Source organism: Schistocerca nitens, chromosome 3, assembly GCF_023898315.1.
Source record: "Schistocerca nitens isolate TAMUIC-IGC-003100 chromosome 3, iqSchNite1.1, whole genome shotgun sequence".
In the NCBI taxonomy this organism is placed as follows: Eukaryota; Metazoa; Arthropoda; class Insecta; order Orthoptera; family Acrididae; genus Schistocerca; species Schistocerca nitens.
In genome coordinates this window covers 847,430,328-847,442,534 of record NC_064616.1, presented here as the reverse complement: position 1 = coordinate 847,442,534, position 12,207 = coordinate 847,430,328, and the positions used below count along the sequence as shown (strand labels likewise).

The window sequence follows — 12,207 nt, the reverse complement described above, 5'->3', positions numbered from 1 at the left end:
CATGGCACTTTCCCACATTCGATGTCTGTTGGTACTTCAGCCTGTGCCCCGGTTGTTAGCTCTTGCTGAAGTTTCGATTCCAGCTTCAGATTTTAAGTTTTACATATATTATATTTGATGGGTGGTTTTAAGTAACTGCCTTTTTGAGCTTGCCATGTCCTGAGATCTAATGTAACAAAGCTAGAAATCTTTTTTCTGCACTTGAGTTTACAAATATTTACTGAATTTAAGTTTTTGAATGTTTAAATTCCATCTGTAATTCACTGTTCTTGATAGTCAGCTTGGCCTAACTTGGTTCCACAGTTCTTACAACTCAATGCAAGAGTACCAGACTTAAAGCTGTAAATTTGCCCCCTTTCTTGGAGGACTGATTCTTGTTCTTGGTTTCTGTGTAATTTAATTTAGGAACCTTTACTTAATTCCACCGTAATACTTTTGTGGGTTTTATTTGAGGGTCTTAATACTTTTATGGGTTTTATTTAAGGGTCTTATGCCCCTTTAAAGTTTGCATGACTTTAACTTGTCTACTGTATTTTATGAGTTGCACCTGTGAGGGAGGGGTGGGAGGGGGGGGTAGATGGCTTTGGCCTACTTATTCTGATAAACAGTAGTTATTTCAATGATTGTTTCTCTGTTTTAAATTTGTTTGTGCAAGTGAAGGTTGTTCTTTAAACTGATATTTCTCTTGTCTTAAAGACTGCTTGTGTAAGAGAAACTTGCTGTTCATTATTATATATCAAGCGCAAGAGAAGGTTGTGGTTTTAATTACCATCCTGTTTGCTGACATATTTTGAAATAAATTTGTACTTTCTTCAAGAAAAATGATGCACTCAGCTTAGGTTCACCGTTCCAAGTCTCCTGTCCTTATATCAAGCGCAAGAGAAGGTTGTGGTTTTAATTACCATCCTGTTTGCTGACATATTTTGAAATAAATTTGTACTTTCTTCAAGAAAAATGATGCACTCAGCTTAGGTTCACCGTTCCAAGTCTCCTGTCCTTTGTCATCCTATGTTTGAACACTTCAGGAGACACTCTATCTCGCAAAAACTGGCCTACACAATTTCAGAAACCATAGTCAGGATGCAAAGTACAAATCTCCTTCAGTATTGTTGATATCCATCTTATAAAGACTATGAATATGAAAATAGACAGATAACAGGCCCATAAAAACTATTATCATGAAGGAAGTGAAATTTTAACATATAGGGTGCAATAAAATATAGTCTCTGTCTCACACTTTATAACAAATCAGACAGCAAATTTACATAATACTAATTTATGTGATACCAGTGTCCAATATTAATTGTTTTGCTGTGGATAAACAAGATTTGGGCCATCAATGGAAGGAAGAGACTGTGAGCAAGCAGTATGTCACACAAATACCATAACTTTTACTTGCACCATAGTACTAGAATAGATATTGTTATCATATTAGTTAATTAGAGACAAATGTTATAATTACTGGAGTCATAGTATATGAACATCAGTTTTCTCCAGAAAACATATGACAATTGAATACACTGTTTTACTTGTCTGTTCCTGCAACAAGACACCTCTGGACAAAAGTCCCTATTCATACCATTATCTATCCAGCAATTTCTCCATGTCTCAGGAGTCTGTATAGAAAATTTAGAAATATACTGTATGTTATGATCCAAAATATTTCTGCTTTGGTGAATGGCTTGTTGTAACTACTTTTCTATTTCACAATTTTATGCAGCCACAGATTTTCTGTTACTTAAAAGTTTATCTCTGGACAGGACAAATAATACATTATGAGACACATTATTTTTTCATACTGGTGTTCCTCTTTGTTTCCAAATTCTTTAATTCTGTTGTTTAAAAATAATTGTTTTGATGAAGAAAACAAAAGTGTTTACCTTTTTAATAAGGGCTGCTACACCTGCCAGTGCACCCTTGTCTCTTCCACTTCCCTTGTAGCCATGAATAAGCACCTTAAGTGGTTTACTGTGATTAAAGTTAGTACTCTGCAGTGAACCATTCCCATAGTCTATAACCTCCTGAGCAGTTGTGTTGGTACGAGTGAATAGCCAGAATTTTGTATCTACACTTTCAGGTGATTCTGGCACTTTCATGAATGCTGAATGCTTTTTAGGCATTGCAAAACAACCCACATCATCTAAAATACACAAAATATGGATATTAGACAAGAAAACATACTTGATAAGAGAAAAAGTAGATTGTTTAACAATATGCACAATATATCACAAACATAAAAGTATTGTTAAATTATGAAACATCAGTGTATTCAGTTATATAAGTGGTACAATGTTTCCTGTCTTTCAAGCTCTTTTCCTTCATTACTCTTAGTGTTAAGTCAGATTTAGTGAACACTACCTATGATATCATCATACATATCAAGTAACATCAATATCGAAACTACCTCCAATGATAAAGTACCATACAGATTCACTGAGAGGCATCGCTACTTAATATTTTTCATTCATTGCACTTATTTAGAAGGAAGTGTAGTGTTTTCTTTCTGCTTCTAGTATTTTATTTGCAGATGCGACTGGAAATTACTGTGTTTACAAGAGTTACATGTGTAAAGTTCATATGGAGTATCTAACATAAAGGTAATAAATAGCAATAAAATTGCCATTGTTGTCATGATTGTCAGTGCATTGACAGACAATTTTCTGGAAAACCCCAAGCATGACAATTAACACTGACTGATAAGGTAACAAGTAATGCTAATGAAAAATAGCAATGTATCATAAAACCTACACAAAAAATGAATTAAAAAACAAGCAATTCTTTCATGTGTCTTTTCAGTGATATAGAAGAGGAAAAAAAATGTATAGTGGTGTCATACTAACAAGGAGCACCTTTGACATCAAATGCTCAGAACCACACAAAACAATGCTTATAATAACACTCGCTCATAAAACAACAGTGGTCTGTCATTTCCATTCAAAATGTTGCATTCTACCACAAGCGACATTTTAATAGAGAGAAACAAAGTAACAAGATATGAACTACCATAAGAGGAAAATTATACATAATTCAGTAACATTATTGTATCGTTACATCTTCAGCCAACAGTGCCAAGAACACAAAACACAAATATCCTACACACCTGATAGTGCCTATGTCAGTGCTCATAGTGCAGATGTGGGATTTTGATGAAGTGGTTAAAACGAAGTGGCAGAGAACAACATGCACACCTCACTAAAGACATGTTTTTACATTAAGAATCACTTTCACATTGAAGCAGTGCAGTATCAAGTGCCAAATTAAATACATATTCAGATGATGATAGGGATTCTCTCCACCCGGGGACTGGGTGTTTGTGTTGTCCTCATCATTTCATCATCATTCATGAAGGTGACACGATTGGACAGTGTAAAGATTGGGAATTTGTACGGGTGCTGATAACCGCGCTGTTGAGCACCCCACAAACCAAATATCATCATCATCACCATCATCAAATGACGATATGGGTCGTCAACATTGTAACCTTTCTTTCGTCCAGCATACTCCAGCATAGGCTTTTAATTTAGTGAAGAAAACTGATTGTAAATTGCAGAGTGAAGTATATTTCTGAATTATTAAATTATATAGTATATCCATGAAATCTCTGCCCTTGACCCAAATTTAATTTCCAAATTCAGCATCTCACAAGTTTGTCCCTAATATTTGGACCACACTCACAGAACTAATTCTCTTAATGATATCACTATACACAGTTTACACAGCAGCCTGCATGCAAACCCTCCAAGCGACATTTTTACTGCAACTATACAATTTACATAACTTAAGCACTTATTAATGCAGCTACAAAATGGCACCATCTTATGGAGCTAGCAGACAAGTGTGGAGTTTTCCATGGAAATGGCACTGATCACTGTTGTTTTTATGATTGATTGTTAGTCTAAGCATAGTTTTTGTGGTTCTGAGTGTTTGAGGTCAAAGATGTCACACGTAAGAACAAAAAAATTATATAAAGTATTATATGTTTCAAGACCTTAGTAGTCAACACACAGTCATATGGAACATACATCCTCAATCATTGTTATTGCTATGTTTTCCATAGAGTATTCTAAAGTCACCTGATGTGAGGTCTGTGTATGACTTCCTGAGAGGATGCTGTGAGCCCCAAGGGATAGGTTTTGAGGTTACATACCCTGTGCGCTGGCCACCTGGTCCAACATAAGGCTCACTCCAATTTATTGTTTAAGTAGTACTGCACTCTACAGTAGTATCCTAGTGACATTTATTGTCCACTGTGTGGTTTTCAGGATTGTGAGTTGTACACTCTGGACTTTGCCAATACCTGATGCCACAATACTCAAGTTTAGACTTGGTATGTGGTACGTTTTCTTATAGATTGATTGCTTCAGCTTGTGAAGAACTTGTGTGCATTGAGTTTTATGTAGCGTGCTGACTACAAAGCGGAAGTTGCTCAGAATTATTTTCTACAATGTTAGTTCTAAAATAATGAAGCAGTTGTACTCATAAATAGCTTTGTCAATTGAATATTAAATTCTGAATGTCACAAGGCTTCGCCATTTCAAAATATTTATTGTAAAAAATTGTGTTTTGTGCACTTGTCTGAAACTGCATTGAAATGTGCACACTATTAAGTTTATCAAGATTATGTTTGTAACAGAATTTTGTGTGAAATTCTCATACTGGTAATCTGGAATTTAATAACAGCATTACCCAGTTGAAGCCATATACATGTTCTTTGCATAAAATAGTTTAAGCAGGTTTCTTTATTTTTGTGAATGTTTGGAATTCAGATATTTGTCCTTTATATGAATATGCCCCCCATGAACCATGGACCTTGCTGTTGGTGGGGAGGCTTGCGTGCCTCAGCGATACAGATGGCCGTACCGTAGGTGCAACCACAGCGGAGGGGTATCTGTTGAGAGGCCAGACAAACATGTGGTTCCTGAAGAGGGGCAGCAGCCTTTTCAGTAGTTGCAGGGGCAACAGTCTGGATGATTGACTGATCTGGCCTTGTAACATTAACCAAAACGGCCTTGCTGTGCTGGTACTGTGAACGGCTGAAAGCAAGGGGAAACTACAGCCGTAATTTTTCCCGAGGACATGCACCTTTACTGTATGAATAAATGATGATGGTGTCCTCTTGGGTAAAATATTCCGGAGGTAAAATAGTCCCCCATTCGGATCTCCGGGCGGGGACTATTCAAGAGGACGTCGTTATCAGGAGAAAGAAAACTGGCGTTCTACGGATCGGAGCGTGGAATGTCAGATCCCTTAATCGGGCAGGTAGGTTAGAAAATTTAAAAAGGGAAATGGATAGGTTAAAGTTAGATATAGTGGGAATTAGTGAAGTTCGGTGGCAGGAGGAACAAGACTTTTGGTCAGGTGATTACAGGGTTATAAATACAAAATCAAATAGGGGTAATGCAGGAGTAGGTTTAATAATGAATAAAAAATAGGAGTGCGGGTTAGCTACTACAAACAGCATAGTGAATGCATTATTGTGGCCAAGATAGACACAAAGCCCATGCCTACTACAGTAGTACAAGTTTATATGCCAACTAGCTCTGCAGATGATGAAGAAAATAATGAAATGTATGACGAGATAAAAGAAATTATTCAGGTAGTGAAGGGAGACGAAAATTTAATAGTCATGGGTGACTGGAATTCGTCAGTAGGAAAAGGGAGAGAAGGAAACATAGTAGGTGAATATGGATTAGGGGAAGAAAAGAAAGAGGAAGCCGCCTTGTAGAATTTTGCTCAGAGCATAACTTAATCATAACTAACACTTGGTTCAAGAATCATAAAAGAAGGTTGTATACATGGAAGAATCCTGGAGATACTCAAAGGTATCAGATAGATTATATAATGGTAAGACAGAGATTTAGGAACCAGGTTTTAAATTGTAAGACATTTCCAGGGGCAGATGTGGATTCTGACCACAATCTATTGGTTATGAACTGCAGATTGAAACTGAAGAAACTGCAAAAAGGTGTGAATTTAAGGAGATGGGACCTGGATAAACTGAAAGAACCAGAGGTTGTAGAGAGTTTCAGGGAGAGCATAAGGGAACAATTGACAGGAATGAGGGAAAGAAATACAGTAGAAGAAGAATGGGTAGCTCTGAGGGATGAAGTAGTGAAGGCAGCAGAGGATCAAGTAGGTAAAAAGACGAGGGCTAGTAGAAATCCTTGGGTAACAGAAGAAATATTGAATTTAATTGATGAAAGGAGAAAATATAAAAATGCAATAAATGAAGCAGGCAAAAAGGAATACAAACGTCTCAAAAATGAGATCGACAGGAAGTGCAAAATGGCTAAGCAGAGATGGCTAGAGGACAAATGTAAGGATTTAGAGGCTTGTCTCACTAGGGGTAAGATAGATACTGCCTACAGGAAAATTAAAGAGACCTTTGGAGAGAAGAGAACCACTTGTATGAATATCAAGAGCTCAGATGGCAACCCAGTTCTAAGCAAAGAAGGGAAGGCAGAAAGGTGGAAGGAGTATATAGAGGGTTTACACAAGGGCAATGTACTTGAGGACAATATTATGGAAATGGAAGAGGATGTAGATGAAGATGAAATGGGAGATAAGATACTGCGTGTAGAGTTTGACATAGCACTGAAAGACCTGAGTCGAAACAAGGCCCCGGGAGTAGACAACATTCCATTAGAACTACTGATGGCCTTGGGAGAGCAAGTCATGACAAAACTCTACCATCTGGTGAGCAAGATGTATGAGACAGGCGAAATACCCACAGACTTCAAGAAGAATATAATAATTCCAATCCAAAAGAAAGCAGGTGTTGACAGATGTGAAAATTACCGAACTATCAGTTTAATAAGTCACAGCTGCAAAATACTAACGCAAATTCTTTACAGACGAATGGAAAAACTGGTAGAAGCGGACCTCGGGGAAGATCAGTTTGGATTCCGTAGAAATGTTGGAACACGTGAGGCAATACTAACCTTAAGACTTATCTTAGAAGAAAGATTAAGAAAAGGCAAACCTACATTTCTAGCATTTGTAGACTTAGAGAAAGCTTTTGACAACGTTAACTGGAATACTCTCTTTCAAATTCTGAAGGTGGCAGGGGTAAAATACAGGGATCGTAAGGCTATTTACAATTTGTACAGAAACCAGATGGCAGTTATAAGAGTTGAGGGGCATGAAAGGGAAGCAGTGGTTGGGAAAGGAGTGAGACAGGGTTGTAGCCTCTCCTCGATGTTATTCAATCTGTATATTGAGCAAGCAGTAAAGGAAACAAAAGAAAAATTCGGAGTAGGTATTAAAATTCATGGAGAAGAAGTAAAAACTTTGAGGTTCGCTGATGACATTGTAATTCTGTCAGAGACAGTAAAGGACTTGGAAGAGCAGTTGAACGGAATGGACAGTGTCTTGAAAGGAGGATATAAGATGAAGATCAACAAAAGCAAAACGAGGATAATGGAATGTAGTCGAATTAAGTCGGGTGATGCCGAGCGAATTAGATTAGGAAATGAGACACTTAAAGTGGTAAAGGAGTTTTGCTATTTGGGGAGCAAAATAACTGATGATGGTCGAAGTAGAGAGGATATAAAATGTAGACTGGAAATGGCAAGGAAATCGTTTCTGAAGAAGAGAAATTTGTTAACATCGAGTATAGATTTAAGTGTCAGGAAGTCGTTTCTGAAAGTATTTGTATGGAGTGTAGCCATGTATGGAAGTGAAACATGGACGATAACCAGTTTCGACAAGAAGAGAATAGAAGCTTTCAAAATGTGGTGCTACAGAAGAATTCGGAAGATAAGGTGGGTAGATCACGTAACTAATGAGGAGGTATTGAATAGGATTGGGGAGAAGAGAAGTTTGTGGCACAACTTGACTAGAAGGGATCGGTTGGTAGGACATGTTTTGAGGCATCAAGGGATCACAAATTTAGCATTGGAGGGCAGCGTGTAGGGTAAAAATCGTAGAGGGAGACCAAGAGATCAATACACTAAGCAGATTCAGAAGGATGTAGGTTGCAGTAGGTACTGGGAGATGAAGAAGTTTGCACAGGATAGAGTAGCATAGAGAGCTGCATCAAACCAGTCTCAGGACTGAAGACCACAACAACAACAACAACATATGAATATGAAATATTAATAACTGTACTAGATTTAATTCTAATTTTGGTATGCTGCAGCAGATTTTTGGGGTTGAGTAGTCTAGCATCTGTGTGACTTCATGGATGAAGATTTTCATAATCTACCAATGTCTTGCTATTTTGAGCATGTGGATAGCACTCTATTGTTCTCTATCTGGGGCTCTCCTAGGTGAGCGGTTACAAAGTTGAGCGATACTAAAATCACAGAGAATTCTGAAAATAAAATAATAATATAGAATATCATTAAGCAGAGATAGAAAACAACTTGCGAAAGCATATAATCATGTAAATAATGAATGAAGATGATTTAATTCATAATCTGTAGTACCTGGAAGCAATGTCACTGATTATTATAGTATTAGGCTGAAAGCCACTAAATTACAATAAAATACATCTTATAACAGCACACAGATGTGCACCCAACACAGTTCTATTGATTCCTACCATTTAGTATGAAGTGAGTAGTGCAGTGTACTAATTAAGGACTAAAATTTCTTTTGGTTAAATGACATTATAATGTGTCTGGCAAAGGGTTACTTAAACAGAATAAAAGTACATGTATCAAGCACTGGTTAAGACAAGCGCACCCCTCTTAATGTTCTGTATTAATTCATTTTGTCAACTACACACTTTAAAAGCCCCACAAACCATGAACATTGTTGAGGATGGGTGACTCATATGCCTCAATGATACAGACAGCTGTACCATTGATGCAACCACAAGAAGGGGTATCTGTGGAGAGGATAGACCAATCCTGAATAGAAACAGAAGCCCATTCAGTAGCTGCAGGGGCAACAATCTGTATGACTGGCTGATATGACCTAGAAGCATTAGTCAACATGGCCTTGCTACGATAGTACAGCGAACAGCTGAACGCAAGGGGAAAGTACAGCTGTTATTTTTCCTGAAGTCAGACAGCTCTATTTCTTCTAAATAATCTCCTCTTCTTCTCTGGCAAGTTCACCAGCCCTCATAATTAATCTGTGAGGTGGGTAGGTCCAGGGCAGGCTCACCTCCCCAACTCCTGGCTGTGGCACACTGATGCACTCAGCTATCTGGGTGGATCTTCAGTAAAGTATTCCAGAGGTAAAATAGTCTGTCATTCAGATCTCCAGGGAGGAACTTCACAGAAGGATGTCATCATCAGAAAAATCAAAACTGGCATTCCGCAGGTCACAGCATGGAATGCTACATCCCTTAACCAGGTATGTAGGCAAGAGAATTTAAAAAAGTAAATGTATAGTTTGAAGTCAGATATAGTGGAAATTAGTGAAGTGTTGTGGCAGGAAGACCAAGACTTCTGGTAAGGTGAGTGTTGTGTTATAAATACAAACTTAAATTATGGTAATGCAGGAGTTGGTCCAATAATGGATAAAATTATAGGCAAGCATGCAAGCTTCTATAAACACCATAGCGGACACATTATCATAGCTTACACATGAAGCCAACACAAACCACAATAGTACAAGTTTATATGACAACAAGCTCTGTAGATGATGAAGAGTTTGACAGAATATGTGATGAGATGAAAGAAATTGTTCAGGTAGTTCAGAGAGGTGAAAATTTTATTGTGATGGATGTTTAGAATCAGTAGTAAGAGAAGGAAGAGAAAGAAAAATTGTAGAAGAATAAATACTGGAGGGAAATGAATGAAAGAGGAAGCTGCCCAGTAGGACTTTGCACACAACGTAATTTAACCATCACCAATACTTCATTTAAAAATCATGAAAGGAGGTTATATACATAGTAGAGACATTGAGACATAGGAAGATTTCAGACAGATGATAAGACAGAGATTTCTAAGCCAGGTTATAAAACTGCCAACCACTTCCAGAGGCAGATGTAGGCTATGACCATAACTTGGGTATGGACTATAGACTAAAACTGAAGAAACTGCATTAATGTGGGACATTTAGAGATGAGATTTGGATTAGTTGAAGAAACCAGAGGTTCACAGTTTCAAAGGAATCATTAGTGAGCAACTGACTGAAATAAGGGTAAGGAACATCACAAGAGATGAATGGGCAGGCATGAGAGATGGAATAATGAAGGAAAGGAGAAAATATAAAAACACAGGAAATGAAGTTGATAAAAGGGAATGTAGACATTAACAAAATGAGACTGACAGGAAGTGCAAAATGGCAAAACAGTAATGACTAGACGAGAAATGCAGGAGTCTAGAAGCATGCACATCTAGGCGAAAGATACAGCCTTACTCCACAAACCAACTTGTGGGTGGTGGAGGGTACTTAGTGGTCCACAATCAGTTCCTGCCTTTCCTGTAACAGTCATGAAAGGTTCATGTCAAGAATGATTCTGGTAAGTTTCCATGAGGGCTCAGACCTCTCCAATTTTATCTTCATGGTATATACCTAGGAATAAGGAATTATTTGTTTACTCTTCTAGGAACCTATACTTTCAGAACTTTTAACAATAAACCACAAAGTGATGCTTCTCTTGCAGCATCTGCCACTGGAGTTGGTTGATCATCACTATGCCACTTTTGTGCTTACTAAATGAACTTGTAATGAAAAATGTTGCTTTTCTTTGGGTCTTCTCTGTTTCCTCTATTAATCCAACTTGGCAAGGATTCCATACTGATGAGCAATATTTGAGCAATGGTTGAACGAGGGTTTTGTAAGCTGCCTTCTTTGTTGATGGACTACATTTCCTGAAGATTCTTGTAAATCTCAGGCTGGCATCTGCATTTCATGTAATATGTTTTATGTAGTTGTTCACCTTTAATTCACTCTGTATGCTGACTCCTAAATATTTGTAGAAGTAACTACATCCAGTGACTGCTCTGCAATCATGTAATCATATGATAATTATTTATCTTTATTTATCATTATGCTCAATTGCAGCTCCCTGCACCAAATGTCAATCCTTTGCATGCCTTCCTGCATTTCACTAAAATTTTCTAGAGTTTTTACTTATCTGTATACAACAGCATGATCTGCAAAACCTCATGGAACTTCCAATGTTGTTTACTAGGACATTTATATATATTGTGAAAAGTAATGGACCTGTAACACTCCTTGGAGTACACCTGATGTTACTTTTTTGCCTGAAGACTTCTCTTCATTGAGAATGACACCTTGTTGTGCACATGTACCATTTCTGGAACACAGGGGACATTGTTCTTGTTGAGTAAACAAACCACCCAGATCCACTAGGCTGATTTAATGACTCTTGTGTAAACAAAGTGTTCATTTGGGTGCATGTATTGTTTATTTATGACATAATTAATGGACAATAATTGTCAAAATAAGAGCAGTTAATGAAAAATAACTACCATGATAATTACCATAATTTTTGAAAAAGATGGCAGCTGAAGGAGGAGGGGGTGGGGGGGGGGAGACTTGGGTTTATGTTTACCCAGATGTTCAGATTCTTTTTGCTTGAAGTGGTAACTGTTATTTTAATTATGGTAATTTATGAATAAAAAAAAGTGAGGTCTCCCACACTGCCACCCCCACTGCCCTCAACGTGCTCCTATTGGTGACATTCCCATCACTGTCCCTGCCCGTTCTTAGTGTCCTAGCATCCTGAGACTGTCATACTTAATGTGTACCTTGCTCGAGCTGCGACAGCAGCAGTAGCATCAGTTAATTCAGATGATATTGCAAATTTCCAGCATAGTATAGCACCCAGTGGTACTGGCCTAGTTTTTGCAAATGTTTGGCACCCAGTGCTATTTTCTACAACATACATTGCTATTGATGGTTTCATGGTTAATTTTTACAGATTCCTTTAGAACAATGCACATTTCATTGTTATTTTACTGATTTTCCAATACTTTTTAAGAAGATAGACATAAATGTGGGTTTAGCTTCTCTTTTTCCCACTTTTTAAGATGATACACATAAATATGGGCTTCATGACTAGTTTTACCAAATTTTCTTAAGACAACACACATAATTATGGTTTTGCTGCTACTTGATTTTTAGGAAACATAAGTTCATATGACACTATTTACAGTTTTTCGGCAAGTTTTATCGATTTTTCCCTCAGTGTTCTACAAATATATACTTTTTCAACAAGACACACTTCAATAAATACAGAGCTTTAAACATATAATAATTAACACAACAGTGCATACCGTG

At 37.4% G+C, this 12,207-nt stretch overlaps 1 protein-coding gene across 2 annotated transcripts in view; it reads right to left on the bottom strand.

Moving 5' to 3' along the window:
- Window positions 1-12,207, bottom strand: part of LOC126248871 (pancreatic lipase-related protein 2-like) — a 148,314-nt gene that overhangs the window by 118,464 nt on the left and 17,643 nt on the right. For both annotated transcript variants that reach the window (XM_049950317.1, XM_049950318.1), the window contains exon 3: window positions 1,881-2,140. In XM_049950317.1, coding sequence (XP_049806274.1) covers window positions 1,881-2,140 — 260 coding nt within the window. The remainder of the gene's footprint in view (window positions 1-1,880; window positions 2,141-12,207) is intronic.